Below are 20,138 nucleotides of genomic sequence, written 5' to 3'. Positions count from 1 at the left end.
GCGGGTTTGCTGTTTTCCACGCGCTCCGCATCCGGGGTTGTGTTGTTTAACTGTGCTACGCGGGCGGGTTTGATGTTGGTTTTCCTTAATGCCGGATACCAGGCCTTGTTAACCTTGAGGCCTTCTTCTTTTCGATTGAAATTGTTCTTATGTTTATATATTTCAATCGCCTCTCGGTGTAGCCTCGCGTAGAAATGTGGTGTGTCGCTGAGTGTATCGGTGTCTTCGAACCTAATTTTATGTTCGCCTTCCAGATAAGCATGTTCAGCTACAGCCGACTTATCTACGTAGCCAAGGCGGCAGTTTCTTCTATTAAACATTAAATTATTAATCTTTAATTTGTCACCACACAGTCTTGCAAATTGACCTCTTTTCCTAGCTTCTTTCAGGAAAGGGACCAAAACTCGTCTTCTGCTCCTTACTTCATAACTCCAATCATTGTCCATTCTGATGGAAGTGTTCCCTAGCAACCTTCTGTTTCTCACGATCTTATCCTTCGTTGTCATGCTCTTGAATTTCACTAGTATAGGCCTAACTTGATCTGGATTCCGATTTCGATTTCTTCTCCCTATTCTAAATACATCCACAATTTGTCCGTCGCTCAAATCCATTCCAAAACACTCCCAGCACACTCCTATTATCTTCTCGTATGTTTCACCACTATGTTCCTTTTCCTTTTCTTCTACTCCAAAAAATATCAAGTTCTTTCTCCTCTTTTCCTCCTCTAAGTGCTCCCATTTGCTTTTCAAACCTTCATTTTCGTGTTGGATTACTTCCATCTTCTTCCTCATCTCCGCTATGGTCTCCTTCAATGCACAGCAAGTAACTAAAAGCAACTGCTTGCTTAAGCTGCACAAACTGAACAATGCGTAAATCATTCCATTTTGCGAGGTTCAAATTTTATGACACTTTTTTATAATATATAATAAACGTGTATCAGTAGAAGCCAAAAGCAGCTTGATGATAATTTACAGAATAAGAGTTACATTATAATTTTTGTACTGAAGAAGACTGCAATTACAAAGTAAAACGAAAAACGAGATAAAAGAAAAACTTCACAGTTTCAAATACTACTTACCATCTCCTCCCATTCGGTGACCATCAATCACCAATCCTCCATCCAAATTAAGACAGTAGTGATGAGTGTCATGAATATAACGTGTTGCCATTCGTGTTTTGAACTCTTTCTCACTCACTACTTCTCCCACATATTCCAAGATGAACTCGCCACATTTGATGGCATACTTCGTTTTAACTCCCCATCCCTATAGAAAAAAAAAACAATTGGACAAAATATATTAAAACAAACAAATTTACAATAGACCCAGACTTTATGTTATTAATATCTAATTGAATAAATAAATAAATAAATAAATAAATAAATAAATAAATAAATAAATAAATAAATAAATAAACTATTTTAAGCATAGTATGTGTCAAATTAATCAATAATCAGCTATGGAAAGAAACAGAAAAGACAATAATAATTGACGGAACAACAGACATTCAAGCCCTTAAATCAGTCCTTTATCCTAACAGTAAGAGGAAGGTAGGTGGAGAGGGGGGAGGGAGGAAGGGATACAGGCAGAAAAGGGGGTGGGAATGTGTGATGTGTTGCAATTTTGTAATTTAATTAAGATTATCAATCTATGTAATGTATAATAACAGAAGAAACAGCTCGTTTTTCAAAGAATGATTTCCGGCTTCAAACAATAAGTAGCACACAATTTAATATATGAGTTAGAAGTAATTACACAGCAAGAAGAGGAATGTACAGTGCTTGACCCTGGAGGTGAACTAGTGAGAAGCTTCTAGAGGCATGGGGATCGACACTTAAGTATACAGATTAAAAATTGGAGCTTAAAAAAAAAAAAAAAAAAACATATGAAGGAAAGGAAGGATCAATATGAGGACTAGGAGTTACATTGACAATTCTTCTAATAATAATCGATGCAAATCAAGATTTCAGGTATAACTCCCTGTAAAGTTGATTTGAATAATTTAGAGGGAAAAATTGTTCCGGGGCTGGGTATCGAACTCGGGACCTTTGGTGTAACGTAACGTAATGAAATCTTGATTTGCATAATACACGTCACTGTTCGTTAACAGAAAACCACAATTTAAGTCACACAGAGTTAGTGTGCACTCGAAGTTCGTTGCTTGACGGTTGTCAACCCACTTTGAGGTCTGTGGATATAGAGGGGAAAATTGGATCTGTGTCGGATAGAGTTCCCGGGTAGCTCAGTTGGTACGTTAAACCAAAGGTCCCGGGTTCGATACCCGGCCCAGGAACAATTTTTCCCTCGAAATTATTCAATAATCGATGGAGTTGAACTAAACCCTGATCCTACAAAAAACAGTTAAACCATTTCAGATGTTAAATAGCGAGTTGATAAAGGATGAAATAAATGAGTTAAGGAACGAATTTAATCAGACACTCGATAATTTGGTTCTCCCATTACAAGAATCCATCAACGTGATTTCGAAGAATCTTCAGAGTTTTCAACAAGATAATAAGTTACAAGTGAACATTAATAACCTAGGGTTACAACAAAGGAGGAAAAATCTAATTATCTTTGGCCTGGAAGAAGAAAGAAGAGAACAGAGAAGGTGTAAGTGATCTAAAAATGAAAATGAAAGCTGGTTGCTCAAGGTTATGATGGGCCTCCTGTCATGACTAACCAAAAGAGAGCGAGAGTTAAGAGTTAGAGAGACATATCAAAATATTCACTTTATTCACTACTATGCACATCAGTGTTAAAGGGGGCCAGGAAAGGTGAAAATCTTCAAATTTTCAATTTTTTGTTTTTTTCTTTATTCATAACCTACAGAATTTCCCCTTTCCAATGATATATGCTACACATATATAATTTATTTCCAAGAAATAGTCTGCCCAGGCATCCTGGGTTGCCAAAAACACAGAATAACACACATATAAGAATAATAACGATTACAGTAAATAGATGAGTCAAATTGCAATGTGAACTAGGAGCTTAAATTTAAGAAATAATAAATTTGTACATACATTGTAACAATCACACACTAACGGATAGAAAGAGGGGGGGGGATTATGATATTCCGTATAAATGATTTTTCAGAATCGCCACAGACCCTTTAATGCTAGAAGTAATTATTTTTGGAATGATGTCATGGATTCCAAATGTTTTGGTAGTGTTTACAGTTGATCGTGAAATGGTGCCCCTCGCTCCGATCATTAAACCATGTACTTCCCAGGTGCCTTCCATCTGATATTTTTCTCGAAAATACGGAATAGTATGCTCATAAATTTGTTGTTTCTCTTTGTTGACCTCAGATGGTTGGGTCTGGCTGATCTCAAATCTAACAGTTGGGTCCAGTATAAAGCCTTTACTATTAGTCTTGTCCAGAGCCACGATGTCTGCTCTTCTAATTCCGCCGCCTTCAGACGCAACGCAGTGCACCTCTTCACGGACCTCGAAGGATCTTTTTCTAAGGGCTTGTGCTATTAGTTTTCGGATGTTATGATGGCGTGAATTTCTCAGGAGTTCTTCATGCTGACAGGATCCTAGGACGTGTGCTAAGGTTTCAATCTCGTTGCAGTATCTGCAACGGAAACTGTCCAAGGATCTCCCATGAAGACTTCTCACTGGTGCTATGTTAGCATTCATCTTAATTGTGCACATAAACGGTTTATTTCATTGTTTACAAAAGACGTGGTGGGGCGTACCCATAATGATTTGGCAGTTCACATAATAAAATTTGTATGTTCGTATTTCGCGCCTTGGAGGGAATTTACTTCTTGAAGACAGATATTTATGCAATGGTTAACATGTATAGATGTCGCTTATCACTCTCTGTTCTCCATTTGATTCTTTGTTTTGGTTTGAAATCGTATTTACGTGTAAGAAAGTTGTTTCGAGAAAAAATGTCTGAATTGCTGTGCTCTTGTTTTCAATGTATTTTATAGTAAAGTTATAATTTGTGTTTATTTTATCATGGTTTACAGTAAACTGAAAGTGTTCAAAACGCGAAAAAATGTGGGGAAACCTAAACAAGCACAAGTGGTAGGCTCACATGGAGATTGTTCCAGCATAAATAAATATCAATTTGTACCTCAACCTAGCAGTAGTCAGAAAAAGTTGGAAGGCTTAGAAGGATACAGTGTCTATGAGAAAGAATGTAGTGAAACTGATGTAAATCATATTTTTAATTTGAATATATTGTGTGATGTGTTTTTAAATTACACCCAGTGTAAAGAATGTGGTAAAAATGGTCTAAAACTGGATGCTGACAGAAGAGTTGGATTAGCAACTCTCTTCAGACTATATTGTGATAACTGTGAATTTAGTAAGACTTTCGCAATTCACCTGAACGCCACAATGAAGATAGGCCTAGTCCAAAATCTAAATTCTATGATATCAATGTGCGTCTGGTGTATGCACTGAGGGCAACAGGTAAAGGTGCAACAGCTGCTTCTGTATTTTGTGGTGTAATGAATCTGCCACCTCCACCTCAGAAATTTGGAAAATATAATGAATTTATTGGAAACATTGTTGAGGATGTAGCCATAGAGTCCATGAAGAATGCTACTGAAGAGGCCGTAGTTGAAAATAACAACATAAGAGATCTTTCAGTTGCCCTCGATGGTAGCTGGCAAAAGAGAGGCCACACTGCAATGAATGCTGTAGTCACTGCCACATGTGTAGATACTGGCAAGGTTATAGGTGTAAACGACATTTCATACAAGTTGAGAGGATGCGAAGGCATTTCTTTCCCCTTTTACTTGCCCTGAGTCCGTCAGTATAACAGATCGGTAGCTGTTACATCTTATACCTGCACCCCCTAAGTTGTACACACAAGAAAATAAAATATTAAATAAAGTACATAAATGGATATAAAATACAGTGACACAGATGTTTGACAATTACATGTTTCAGTATATTTTAGTTTGTTTTTACAAAATTTTCAACTAATAATTAATTAAATTAAGGGATGCTAGTTTGTATTATGAAGTCAGGAGGGAGTGACACAGTGCAGATTGTCCCGTTGTGTATGTTGTAGAGTAGCAACTAGCGGTGAAGAAAACATTTATCTTCTGCTGTCAGTAGCTTTTTAATGTGCCAGTTGATATAAACAACAACACAATGAAATATAAACGCTTAGTATAGATTTTCGAAATATAGATTACCGGTAAACATTTTCAATAATAAGAATTTTCACTATGTTCAAAGTCAATTAGTTGAACGTTAGTAAGATAGACAGTAGCATCTTCCCCTTCAAGGATGGTAAAGAGTGTGAGTAGAGGGGAAAGCCTATCAACCAAATTGAAATGAGGATTAGACTAGCTGTCATGTCTAAATAGTGTAGATGTACAAATAAAAAAGAACATTCTGAAAATTGTACAGCAAACTACAGTGGAAATAGTGGTGGGGCATGGAAGTGGCAGGAGTCGTCAAAATATTTCAACAGTCTGAGCCCTGTCACAAGGTGAGATACATAAATTATTTAGGAGATGGTGATTCAAAGGCCTATAAAGCAAGTAATGAACTGAAGCCATATGGAGAAAATGTACCCATAACTAAACTGGAATGTATAGGCCATGTGCAAAAACGTATGGGCACAAGACTGCAGCAACTGAAAACATCTTATAAAGGCAAAAAACTACAAGAGGGCAAGAACAGACTTACTTAGGCTGTTATTGATCACATTCAAATTATTATGGCATGGCAATTAGACAAAATGTGAACAGTGCAGAAAACATGAGGAAAGCAGTATGGGTAGTTTTGTTTCACATCTCTTCTTCAGATGATAAGTCTAACCATGGGCTATGCCCCGAAGGAAGAAACTCATGGTGTAAATATAACAAGGCTAAATCAAGTGGGGAACAGTTTACACACAAACGACCCCTACCTAATGCAATTGTAGAGGCAATAAAAGATGTATTCAGGGTTCTATCAGATATTGAACTCCTAAAGAAATGTCTTCATGGTCGGATCCAAAATCCCAACGAGTCCATCAACAGTGTCATCTGGACAAGGATACCAAAGACAGTGTTTGTTTCTATTAATACATTGCACTTTGGAGTATATGATGCTGTAGCAACATTTTATGATGGGAATATTGCTACATGTGAGGTTTTGAAAAGAATGCTGACAAATGTTGGATTTTTCACAATAAAATCACTGCTTATTATGGACAAGGAGAGACTGAGGACTTCAGAAAAAGTTGTAAAAGACATTGAGTCAAGGACAAGACAACACAGAAGAGCAGCAAAAAGAAAACTGCAAGATGAAGATGAGGAGGATGCTGACAACCCATCATATGGTGCTGGAATGCATTGACAAACTTTGAAGCCGGTTTTCCGTAAGTTGTAAATTTTTCTTTTTCTCAGGATCTATTTGTCTGAATTGGTTCAAACTTACAGGATAGAATTATTGAGGCCTTGAGCATATTTTAACAGGGGATTATTCTTATTTTTTGCATTTCAAAGAAGTTAGGATCTTACAAGCATTGAAAAATGTTGTAAAAATTTCCACTTTTTGAAAAAAAAATTTTAATTTTGGAAATAACTAATATTTTTAAAAATCCTTGTATTAAAGCAATCAGAAAGATACAACTCATATTTTTTTCAAGATTTAAATCCTAACAGTCTCTGAGAAAAAGAAAATTATATGTATGCATTTTTAACATTGGTAAGATAGGACCTTTCTGGACCCCCTAGGTTGTTGAACACTATAACGGGGCAAGTGCGACTTTTTTTCGGCAACTTGAGAGGAGTTTCCGAGTCTACTAAATGCACTGCTATTCTTTAAGAGGCTCTGAAGAAACGTATTTCTCGCTGTCTTCAGTCCATCAGATGGAAATTCAAGAAATATGAACAGAAAATTGTGAACTGTTTGGCCTTAACAGTAATGACTACAAGACAATAAGTAAGGCTAAGGGACTAAAGTGTGCTCTATAAGATGATGATTTTCTGTTCTGGTTACAGTTTTTTTAACTCAGTCATGCCTCATTCTGACGTTTTGTTTAACGAACTCAATCAACAGAAGACTGATACATGAAGACAAACAAATATATATCTTTGTGCCATCTTTCAGCGAGTAAGATCTTTGCGTTTTGATAATGGGTAGTAAGAATAAAGCTTAAGTACTTTCTCAAGGTTTGTACATATGAGTATGAGCACTTCTTGTGACTACATACTCGTAACCACTAGAACATACTCATTTTCATAAGAGTGAAAACATTCCACTTAACGTGAATATATGCTCATATCAAAAGCCTTCTTGATCATTTAAAAGTTAGTATATAGTCGTGTTACCTATCCTCTTTTGACATGACCACATCGCATTGTGATGCTCAATTTTTTTTTTGTAGATTTTTACATGCTATCGGCATACTGTAATGGTTTGTGTTTCGATTTTTGTTAATTTTGATAATGGATAGATGAATAAATAAATATGAAAGAGAGAGTAAATCAGAAAAGTGACGACGTTAATAAAACAGGAAACAAGAAAATAATATTGGCATTCAATGAAAATAAATCTTAAAAGTTATTTGAACTTCTAATGAACTTATTTTGCAGCATTTGCTGCAAAAGCCACTAGTATACATATATCACTAATGATATGTAATTAAGTTGATATGTAATTAATTACAGTGATATATAATTACTTAAATTGGTAATAGTTGGGTGAAATAGAAGTACTTATAAGTTAGGTATACTTTTGCTTATTGTAGGCGTTAATATAGCATAGTTTTTATTTATAGTACTAGGTTTATTGCATCTATTTATTTATAGTTAGGGGGGGGGGGGTTCATTTCACTTTCCTTCCTCCTCTTTCTACTTTTCTGTTCCTAGTGCTGACCTGCTATGGCACTAAAATCGTCCTCCAGTGGCTTAAGGAGGGAAAGCTGGTGATCAACAAAATCTCCCAGCTAGGTCCAATGGACCCGTCGACCAACAGCAGGTGTGGTCCTCCAGACATTCTGGAGGTTGTGTGTGAATGAAGTAGCCACCAAAACGTTAAAATAATATGGTGTTCACTTAAATCGGCTACAACTTGCCATTTTCACTCCAATATGAAATGACCTCAAAATCTGTGCTTCAGTGCCTGACCATGATAATATCTTTGAAAAATATTGGAGTGCAAGAGGTCAAATGACTTTATTGTCAAATGCCTGGCATTAGAAAACAACAACAACATATATCACTAAACATAAATATATACTAAGTCTACGTATTACTCTGTGAAAAGATTTATTAAATCTACATACTTAGACTTCAACAAACAAAATTTGATAACTCAATCCCAAGGGAAAAAATGGAACTCTCTGCATCATAATCCACAGTTAATTCCCGATTTACCACACAAATCGTCTGTAGCTGCATTTAGATTGGCAACAGGCCATGACTGTTTGGCCAAACACCTGCATAGAATTGGAATATATCAGTCCCCTAACTGCCCATTGTGCAACTCAAACCAAGAAATGGATTCGGAACACCTCAAAATCTGTGCTTCAGTGGCTGACCATGATAATATCTTTGAAAAATAATGGAGTGCGAGAGGTCAAATGACTTTATTGTCAAACGCCTGGCATTAGAAAACAACAACAACAACAACAACAACAACATATATCACTTAGCTGTGGTGGGGGGGGGGGGGCTTAGTATCCAATGAACCAGACGACCAAATCAGGAAAGTTGGACATTTCTAACTTGCTGGTTGGTAACAGGTGAGGAGAAGCTAAGAATAGTTCCAACATGGGAAGAGGACGACTAACACCTTCATACAGTAGAACCACGACAATTACTGACATGCTGACCCGTCATTGCACGTGATGGGTCCCCTTGCTGGTAAACAGGGGAAAAGTTCGGTGGACTTACATTGATAATCCTCCTGGCTAGGCCAACCAACAATGGGTGTGGCCCTCCAAACATTTTGGGGGTAGTGTATGAGCAAAGTAACTGCTAAAGCAGAAAAAGATGGTGCTCAATCTAAAACGATTACATTTCTGCTAAACTAGCACTCCAGTTTTAATGATGAATGGAGGAATAAAATTTAATTCCGGAGATAAAAACCACAAAATTATAACAAATCATCATCTCCAAATTTCCAAAAATAAAAGGTGAGAATCTGTCTCAACCCAAAACGTCCTTGGATACCCAAGGAAGAATGATGCTGAAATTTTTATACTGTTTACGGGCCACAACTGCTTGGCCAAGCATCTCCACAGGATTGGAATATCTCCTTCACCACTCTGCCCCTTATGTGATCTTCAAGGAGAAATGGATCAAAATCATCTTCAACACTGCCCAGCCACTATCAACTTGGCGTCCTTGAGTGAAAAATACTGAGAGCGAGAGAATTTATGATTTCATTGTCAGAAATTCAGCTTCATAAAAATATATATATATATATATATATATATATATATATATATATATATATATATGCACATACATGTGTATAATATAATTTTAAAGTTACACATACAGTAATTGTATTTTGCAATTTATATTTTACAAAATAAACTAATTGTTAATTATAATTAAGAATACACATTTAATCCACCATGACGTGAGCAATGATTGATGAAATAAATAAATAAAATAAATAAATTAAGAATACAATCTAAACTTATAATTTCACAGCCATTCATATTATTTATAGGTAATGTTTTTTATGAGGAGCAAATATGTGTTTAATTAATTTACATTCACTTTTGTGAAGTGTTAGAGGCTTCTGAAGTTTTTTGAATCCACATGTTCACGTCTTTGTCTATATTTTTATGAGACACTACATCGTTCATAAATTCTGCCATTTTTTTATATTTAACTTTAAACTGAACACAAATCAACAAATACTCAAAACTGAGCCTTGAATCCTGTAACTCATACTCAGAATACCATGAGAATGAACTTCCACATCTGTGGCTCAAGTACTAGCGCACTGGTTTTTCATCAGGCGACCCAGGTTCGATCCCCGGCCAGGCTGTGACTAAATATGTGGTGGACCATACCTGATACCTGGTGTAAGAAGGGTGAGAATCTCAATGCCTCCTTAGAAGAAGGCTGATGAGGCAGTCCTCTTATGGGCCTGACACGTAAGAGAGCTAGACAATAATCCCTACCAAGTCAAATCACAACTGAAAGCTAATAATCCACCATGACATATTTGAAACATACTTTTAAACCTCTACATACGAATAATAGGACATTCAATTTGGTAACGACAACAACAAGGAAACTGTTAAAAGAGCCTAAAAGGATCACTCATTTGGAATGTAAGGGGAAAATCCCAGAAAGAAGAAAATGAACTTGACAACATACCGTATATATTCGAATAATTTCCGCAAAGTTGAGGGTGTGGGCCTTATTTGTGGCAAGATTGGTAGCAGTTGATATCCCAACCTTTAAGTGGCAGCGTGCATTATGCATGGGGCAGTTAGAGTCGACGGCAATTCGGAAGGTGGTAGTCTGATAGTGTTTGCGTCGAGAGAGACACATAGAGAGAGCAAGGCAGTGTACAACATTGCCACATCCTACTTTACAAGCACGTGCAATACAAATAGCACAGGAGAGAATTTAAATTATCAAAAGACAATAATGAACTTAGCCGTTGATTACTGTAAGCATGACACCAAACAAACCCTCTTTCCTTCACTAACAATATTCTTTGCACGGTTCTCAATCCCACACCACATGCCTCTGTAGTCGTTTCTTGCGCGTTGGCAACGTTGTAGCCAGCATCAAGACGGCAGGCAGCGTTCTGCTCTTCAACATTTTTAAAATAATTATACATCTTAAACACTGTTTTCCACGCCTCCCTGTGCAATATTTGTCTTTTTATAGTCTCTTATTCCATTTATTTATGTTGCACACACACAGTAAATGTTAGTTTTACTTATTCAATGTATTGAAACACTCACACATGAACAAACGAACTAGGGAAGTACTTGTTACAGACTGATTCTGATTGGTTCTACTGTACAAGCGTGTGACGTCACATCAGAAATGCTACAGCGCATATAGCAGCTGACCACCTTCCGAAATGGCGTCTAGTCTAAGAGGGAAGTGGTGAGTCAGGTACAGGTCAGGTGTTGCAGGGAAGAAAAACTCCAAATTATTGAAGCAATACAGTTGGTAAACCTAGCAGCGGGAAGAAAATATAATGTAGATCAAAGCTGCATACTCAACTGGCATAAAAACAAAACACATCTTGAACAGACTTGGGGTAATTGCTGGACAATTCACTGGCAAGAAAGCAAAGTTTCCCGAAATTGAGAAAGGCTTCATGACTATGTAACTAAACAGAGACAATTCGGTTGCGCTTTCTGAAGTGAAATATGTCAACTTAAAGTGCTTGCTAGTGTGAAGGAACCTGGAGTTGCAGGATTCAAGGTCAGCCATGGATGGCTCACACGAGCATTTGATCCATAGTTACTAGAGGTACAATTGCTGTTGTGCTGGTCATTCACCATCTTGTTGTATGGCAAAAAAATTCCAGTATTTTATCAGGTCGTTGTGGAAATACGATATCAGTCATTCTTATTTGAGCACTTATAAGTAAAATGACTCTCTCTTATGTAGCTTACGTTTGTACTGAGAGATTTAAGAGTGGTAATAATGTATCTTTTCATTGGTAAGTAGTATCTTACACTGACATTATACAATATAAATTAGTATAAGTATGCTTTATTACATGAAAGCCTGAAATATTAATAGGTTGTTGCATGTAATAATATCATTTTTTTTAACATACAGATTTCCCTTGCATAGGAAGGAGACCCTGAAAAAAATGTTAATAAATATGAAGAGAGACAAATGGGAACCAACCAAGTATCAGTTCATTTGTTCAAAGCACTTCAAAGAATAAGACTTTCTAATTAAAGATCAGACAAGAAAGAGGTTAACACGTGCTGCAGTGCCCTTCATATTTCATATCTGCAAGCTAAGCAATTACTTTATTGAAAACTCAACTGATAGTAGGCCTATCAATAAATTAAAATTAATATTACATTTTAGAGGAGACATGGAGAGTAGCTGCGGATATATTGAATAAGCAGTCGTGGACAACTGATAAGGGGTAGTCCTCCAGCTTGAGGGTTGGAGGAAGGACTAACAACCCATCACCGTAAAAAACAGCTTTTTATATGAAACCATACAATAGTGGTAACGAACCTGCGGGTTCCTTAAAAGCCATTTGTAAGTAAGTATTACATTCTAAATGTCAGTATTATTTTATGCAACATTATATTAAAACTAGACAACTGCAATTGATGACTTTCAATTTCAGATAGATAACAGTACTCGATGACTTGAGGAAGGCAGCTGCTCATGACCACAATTACAATTTTCCTTCAAGTCTATCAAAGACCAAAATATTATACTGTGAGGCTGTGAAAAAATCAAATGAATATAAAAAGAGAAAGACAGTTCAAGAAAGACTTACTTGTAAAAGAGTTACCACTCTTCAATAAATGCTGGACAATTTTAAAAATGAAGGATTGATGACAGAAATGAATAGTAGTATTGTGTTGGAAAAATTTCCTGATGTGTTTAGCTCTTTAGTTAAAAGAAAACTCCATGCCACTTCAGGAGGTTATGATGAAAATATCAAGTCATTTGCTTTGACACTGCATTCCTTTTCCCCAAGAGCATATCAGTATGTAAGAGACTGAATCTTTGTTTACCACATCCAAACACATTGAGAAATTGGAGCAGAACTGTTGAAGGTCTTCCTGGGTTCACAAATGAAGCTTTTAGAGCTATAGAAAGTAAGGTAAAAGAAGAGGTACGGAACTTATATGCATGTCTATTTTTTGTTAAAAGTCTATTAGAAAGAAAGTAGAGTGGAATGGGTCAAATTTTATACGTTATGTTGATTTTGGCACGGAGATTAATGGAGAGTATGTGTCAATAGCAAGGGAAGCTTTGGTTTTCGTGATTTTAGCTTTAAATGCTTCATGGAAAGTACCTATTGGTTATTTTTTAACAGATGAGTATCAGTAAGTGAAAAAAGCTGTCTAATAACACAGGCACTTAAAATCCTGTATGATATTGCCTAAATATTGTGACAGTGACATATGATGGAACAGGTGTAAACATTAATGCAGCTAAGAACTTAGGAGCATCAAATGAGAGTAAGCAGGTTTTTGTAATTCTTGATCCTTGTCACATATTGAAATTAGTTAGGAATCTTTCGGGATGCAGAAGGGAGAGTGATAAACTGGGACTTTTTTGTACAGTTACATTCATTGCAACAGGAAGAAGGAGGGACTCATGCAAACAAGTTAAAAAACAATCATCTCATGTGGTACAACCAGAAGATGAAAGCAAACTTGGCAGAACAATTCTTAAGCACTTCTGTTGGAGATGCATTGACAGTGCTAGAACATGATTTAAAACATCCTCTGCTCACAGCAACAGCTAACTTTTGTTATTTATTTGATAGATTTTTCGATATTCTCAATTCAAAAAACCTCTTTGTCAAGGGAAACAAAGCTGTTTTCGGAGGTTCTAATGTAAATTGTTGGAGACCATTTCTCCAATCTGCATTGGGAATACGAGTATATTTTAGGCATTCATTCATTCATTCATTCATTTTATTCCACAGATCTTACATGAGCAATGAAGCTTTAATATGTGGAACAAGTCACAATTTTACAATATTACAATCACAATTTTTACAAATTTTTATAGTTTTACAATTTAGTAATTTTCTACAATTTTTACAATTTTGTGCAATTTTTTTACAATATTTTGGCGAGATGTAGTGAGATAACAGATAGAGAAAGTAAAGAGAAGATTGTAGACACTAATAGAAAAACAGATCTTATAGAATCTTTGTGCAATAGTGTAGCTGTAGATAAGCCATTTGAGAACATGAAGGAGGACTGATTAATTACATCCCTATATATAAAATGAGTCAAGATCATTAAACCTTTCACAATTACTTACAACAAGATCCCCTATTCCCCTCTGAAAAACAAGAAATGGAAATCAGTGAACCAGCTGTGCTCTATTTTAGTTCTTCTAGCCCATTGATGTTAAAAATTCTGTTACTGATCATTTACTGTAAGAATTGAAATAATAAATTACTAGCAAAATGAATCAGTCTTTTGAATGAAAGGAATCTATTTACTTACAAGTTACCTCTAGCACTAAATATGGATACAAGTCTTAAAGTTTAGCCTACTGTATGCTAAAGTGGATGAAAGAAGTATTATTTATTATACCTTGTCTTTGGTCATGAACTTCTCTAGTCCAGGAGCCCATTCATGACGCTGTATCCTCTGGTTTGAGCAGAACTCTTTACAAGGACAGAGCTGGGGTGAGCATTCTGAATATACCATCCGATTGATGCAGTCTTCTCCACAACCTTTCTGCCCTCCTTGTGTGGAAGGTAATGCACAATTGCAAGCCTGTGCCTCATACATATATGTTGGCTTTACATCATAGTACACATCTGAAAGTAAACCCATCATTTCAGCATAGTCACTCCTTCAACAATAAATTATACAAAGTGATTCAAATGGTTTGGTCAAAAATTCAGAAGCATGCATAAGGCCCCATACGTATGAAAATATATGAAATGAAATCCATGTCCACTGGATTAAGCTTGAGTTGTGAAAGGCCTCTAGGCACTGCTATATTAAACCACTTTACTCACCACTGATCATGATAACATGGTGATGAAACAATTACGCATGCTTCCTTGAATAATAATATTAATAATAATGATGATGATAATAATAATAATAATAATAATAATAATAATAATAATTTACACATCCTTGTGTTGACTTGCATGGATGTGATAGACACATGTCATGGACTGCCATCATTATGTGACCATTTAGTGTCTGGCTGGATATACCAAAAACACCTTTACAGATTACTTATACATGATATAAAATTGTATTTATAAAACTATTAGAGCAGTGACCTCAAACATGAACAGACATAAATAAAATGTTATTATGCAACAACAACAACAGTTCTTGTTAAAAAAAACTATTGTACTTGAAGCCCTCTGTACATTCATTCTGAAAAGGAAGAAAAAGAAAGAACTTCTGGGTACAACAAATTTGGTGCTTAAAAGAAAATCTGAAGCAGAAATAAGCAATGTACTCTTCAAGTCCTTTTCTCATTACAAATAAAAGAAGACAATAATCATAATCAGGTGGCCAAATGAAAGAATCAAAATGTGGGACACACCTCTTCAGTTCTCAGAAAGATTGTCAGACATTCATGGAATAAAATCTGAACAGACTAAATATAGTTAAGAAAAATATAGGTACAAGTATTTACTATTGTACAGATGAACTAAGCTACATTACCCGAAAGCATAAAAAGCATAACAGCAGTTTAGACATATTGTTGCTATCCCAAACATGATTTTGGTTATCAAACTGTCTTGATGAAACAAATGTTACAAGCACAATAAAACAGAAGTGTTTATGTGATATAAAATACACAAACATTTAAAAGTATTATTTAAATATCATTTCCAGTTTAATCAGAAATCACATTAAGTCTCTTATTTCAAATGGGACACACTGCATATTTCTACATCTTTTGACTTGTCTTCAAGTTCTAAATCTAATGACATATAATATGTCTAAGTTTCAACTGACAGTCTTTTCTTTAATACATATCGAAATAGCAACCTGTTCATAACGGAATTGCATGGTACTATAGTTTTTTTCTGTGGTGGACAGGTTTCCGTAGAGTACACATTAAGGTAAAATAAGATCCATTTTTACATATCTATTGAGTACTGAAGCTCTGTAGAGCACTGTGTGATATTTTCCTATTATTTTGATGAATCATAAGACGCATAGTAAAATAGATTACACCATAACACTTATTACACTTTATTAAACTTTGCACAAGAAAAATTACTAGCTTTTCGCTGTTCTTCGTCTTCATAAGATATATATTACGTCCAAAGAATTACTGAATTTAATTGTGGAAATAATTAAGAATTGTTGTCTGAACGTAATTTGTAGCTCTACAAGCACGATTTTCTTAATGCTTCAAGGAGTCCAGAATCATTTTATATAAGTTCAAAGCATTCTAATTTTTTTAATGTCTAATAGTGTCACGATATGTTTTCACACTCGATTTTTCAGAAGTTTCTTCTTCTATTTCTTCATCATCGTCATCTTTCTGATCCTGTTCAACCAATTCAACTTCCTTGTGGTTTTCAATGAATTGGTTCAAGTCACTCAGAACGATATGTTATATTCATGTACTCGTCCACCGTGACGTTTGTAAAATTAACCTGATTGAAAACAACCTGGAAGTGCAAGTGGTTTCGTGGGTCTCATTCTCATTCTCATTCATTCCTGGCTTTCTGAAGTAGAACTTCACAGTTCTGTTGGGTAGTTGTGTAACTGATTCTGCGATGTGAACTACCGCATCCATCACTGAAATTGATCGTGCAAATTCAGAAGCAGACAAAACTGAATTCATCTGTGCAATAATGGATTGCATTACTAATTTGCGGTAATTCACTTTCATACACTTTGATCCATGTGCAGCCATTCTTTCATAATTGCAGCAGTCACACATTCCTCACTTATGGCCTATATCAAACACTGTTGAAAACAAAAGAATATTTTTTCCTGAAACTTTCTAATCAGGTGTTGGACGTTTTAAAATTTGTTATTCGTAATTTATCTGCTACTTCTCTAGCTTTTAGTTGCAGAACGGGTCCAGACACAGAGACTTTTTTTTTGTCCTAGCAGTTTTATTTATTCTCCCCCCCCCCCCCCCCAGCGCTTACAAACCAGTCCCATACAATTTCATTTATGTCTTTGTTCTCCGTGTTCTTCAGTTTGCTCTTTATTTCCAATTTTGATTTTAGAATCCATACACCTGTATTTTTCCCCATTTTAAATTTATCTTTTTGACTTGCTTCTATGACTTCAACTTTTATGTTGAGATCAAGGACAACTCTCTTCTTAGTAGTCATCACTGATTATGAATAAGTTACACAACTGACCTTACAGAGACAACTGAAATATTTTAAGAGGGTTGTCCCTCATGGACAATGATACAGTAGACTAACTATTCATTGTCTCTTATTTTCACTCTCACGCATACAAAAGACATGTTTGTAGAGATTAGTGAAAATAGACATTTGTAGGTAGGCTAGGGAAAGATGCAGCAGTCTCAGTGCATGTACAATTCCAAGGCAAAGGGTTTACTGAATGAAATGTAGGGTCATTCACTTCCCTATACTGTTAAAATTTTACAGTAATTGTCTTGCAACTTAGGGTGATTTACTTCTGTATACCTACTGTTAAAATTTTCTTGCAACTTACATTGCTTCTCATCACTGAATTCTACTTCCAATGCTCAGAAAATTTAACAAGAGAAAAGTGTTATAGGGAACATACTTACTTACTTACAGGCTTTTAAGGAACCCGGAGGTTCATTGCCGCCCTCACATAAGCCCGCCATTGGTCCCTATCCTGAGCAAGATTAATCCATCATCTATCATCATATCCCACCTCCCTCAAATCTATTTTAATATTATCTTCCCATGTTATAGGGAACATACAAAAATAAAATATCTATATATATAATTTGAACTGGTAATAGAAATTACAGGAAAACTGCTGGACTGATTTTAATGAATGACCCATCATTTTGAAGCTTGGCACCCAAGGATTTTCAGAAAAATAGTAACTTTCAGTGAAGCGTTAATTTTTCTACATAATTTTCCTATTTTCCAAAATCCATCTTTCGTCAGTTTTGAGAACCAATTGCATTTCAGAATAAAACAAAACACACACTACAATAAACAATAGGCTATTACACAAAGGCCATGACCTGCAGGATTGCTGACATACTTACAGCTCAAATTCAATTGGTTATTAAAAACTTCAAGACTTACTAAAAATAATTTACAGGTCTGATTCTGTGGTGTGAAATTTTCTGAGTACAGCTGTGTATTGGATATTAAAATCTACAAAACTTGAGATGGTTTGATGACATTATTACCTTTAGAAATGAAATATTATTATAGTTAATGCCATGATGTTAATATAAACTTGTGTAAGATAATAATATTGTTATTACAATCAAATATTTTTGTAGTTATTAATCAAGTGGAGTTGGGTCTTTTTCACATTACTTAATGACGGTGTGGTGTAGATACTTATATACGTCATTCTCTTCGGTATTGGCTCGAGAGAGCGCAAAAATTACAGTTCCTAAGGAAAGACGATATTTCTTACTGATAAAATAAGAGACCTACAAAATTTTGTAGTCTCCCGATTATTTCAGCAAGATCTCTTAACAAGATAAAATAATTTTACTCTCTACATTTCAAGCTCTAAACGCAGCAGCTATATCAAGATGCTATGTCTACTGTTCGAAAGCATAGCAAGCCTGACTTTTTGTAACTTTCACCTACAATTCACAATTATCTGAAATAGCTATTGCTTTAGTCCCACATGAAAAACCCACTGATCGTCCTGACATTGTTACTTGTGTTTTCGCGTTGAAACTCGAAAACTGAAGGCGGATAGGTTCAAGAAAAAGTATTTGGCATAAAAAGAACCATTCAGAGGGAGTTTTTCATTATTATGGAAGCAAGTAACTTTCAAAATATCTGGTATTTTTCATTGAATATAAATCTCAAAAAGTTTTATTTGAATGTCTAATGAACTTAGTTTGCAGCATGCTACACAAGCCACTAGTTGGGACCGTATTTTCCATTAAGCACAGCCAATATGCATTTCTGTTTCCATGTTGGACAGGTTCTGCTTAATACAGGTCATTTTGTGTGTGTCTGAGCACAAATTTCACAGGACCATGGAATTTCTCTTAACACCAGGTTTCACTGTAGTTGCTACGAAAGATTGCTGTTTGAAACAAGTGAATTTTTGCTTACACATTTGTTTGCCATTGTGATAATGGACAAATTATTATAGAACTGTAATCCATAGTGCTAGAACAGTTGTTCAATACTTAGATAAAAGATTCAGAAGTAACTGGATAGGATTTGATATGTGATCAACTAGGTGTATCAGTATTAAACTCTTTTGTATTTTCCCACTTAAGAACTACTGTAAAGTGGGGTGAATCCAATCAAACAATTCAGTCTTTTGTGGATACCATATAAAATTGTTACAGCATAGCTGTAATATAATTTTAAGAAGTTACTTGTTGATCAGTTTCACCTCACAAGTTGGGGTGAAGCAGATTGCATATTTATTTTCCTTATTCGATTGGATTCAGACTGTCAATGAGTGAAACCAATCACTATTTTGTGTTTTAAAAAATGTATATAAGTAAAATACATCAAATTTTACTACAGTTCAACTTTTAATCTCGTACAGTATGTATTAGAAATGTATGAAAATATCTCCTCATTAATTCGCTTAATATATACTCTGTACAAAATCTCTCAAATACACAATTGAAATCACATGTGTAATTCATACCTTAAACTAGCTCCAGTGAAATAAATTTTCAAATGGTATAACTTACTACTCAATGCCATGATCATTAATGTTGTTGAAAACATAATATGTATCACACCTTCCATGTTCTGGCACAACTGAATCCTGAAAGATTGTAGATTCTCCTTCATCAGCACTGTCATCATCACTTCCAATAATGTCTTTTACAACACTTCCTTTGCCTCGAGTCAGGGGTAACCATTTTGCTTTACGAGTTTTTTTGTTGATTCATCAAAACGAGCCTTTTCCAGTTGCATTTCAAATGATGCTGCCCAAGATCCTTCTCCTGAATTATTGTCACCTGTCTTCTTCTTCAGAAATCTGGACAATGACTTTATTGGGAGAGAAGGGATCAATTATTGCCTTCTTGAATTCAGACAAGGCATTAGATTGGGAACTCATGCCTATGTTTTCAAAGGTTTCCTTTGCTGTATACCGCATGATTGGATTCGCCCCACAAAATTGTAATACAGTGAAACCTGTTCAAATCGGAACCTGAATAATCCGGAATCCTGTCTATTTCAGAACAATTTATTGGTCCCGGCGAAATTTGTATGTATTATGTGTAATTTTTCCTGAATAAAACGGAAACTGTCCAACGTGGAAACGGAAACTGTCTGCTGCTGTTCATAACGGAAACAATATTTTGGACATACTATATTTTGTAACTATATTTT

At 35.4% G+C, this 20,138-nt stretch overlaps 1 protein-coding gene across 5 annotated transcripts in view; it reads right to left on the bottom strand.

The window, feature by feature from the left end:
• ash1 (histone-lysine N-methyltransferase ash1) overlaps positions 1 to 20,138 on the bottom strand; it is a 498,911-nt gene that overhangs the window by 118,516 nt on the left and 360,257 nt on the right. For all 5 annotated transcript variants that reach the window (XM_069848493.1, XM_069848495.1, XM_069848496.1 and 2 more), the window contains 2 exons: positions 14,218 to 14,447; positions 1,079 to 1,265 (listed from right to left, as the gene is read on the bottom strand). In XM_069848493.1, the coding sequence (XP_069704594.1) occupies positions 1,079 to 1,265; positions 14,218 to 14,447 (417 nt within the window). The remainder of the gene's footprint in view (positions 1 to 1,078; positions 1,266 to 14,217; positions 14,448 to 20,138) is intronic.

This window comes from Periplaneta americana, chromosome 15 (genome assembly GCF_040183065.1).
Source record: "Periplaneta americana isolate PAMFEO1 chromosome 15, P.americana_PAMFEO1_priV1, whole genome shotgun sequence".
NCBI classification, from domain to species: domain Eukaryota; kingdom Metazoa; phylum Arthropoda; class Insecta; order Blattodea; family Blattidae; genus Periplaneta; species Periplaneta americana.
This window is presented reverse-complemented; position numbering and strand designations above follow the sequence as displayed.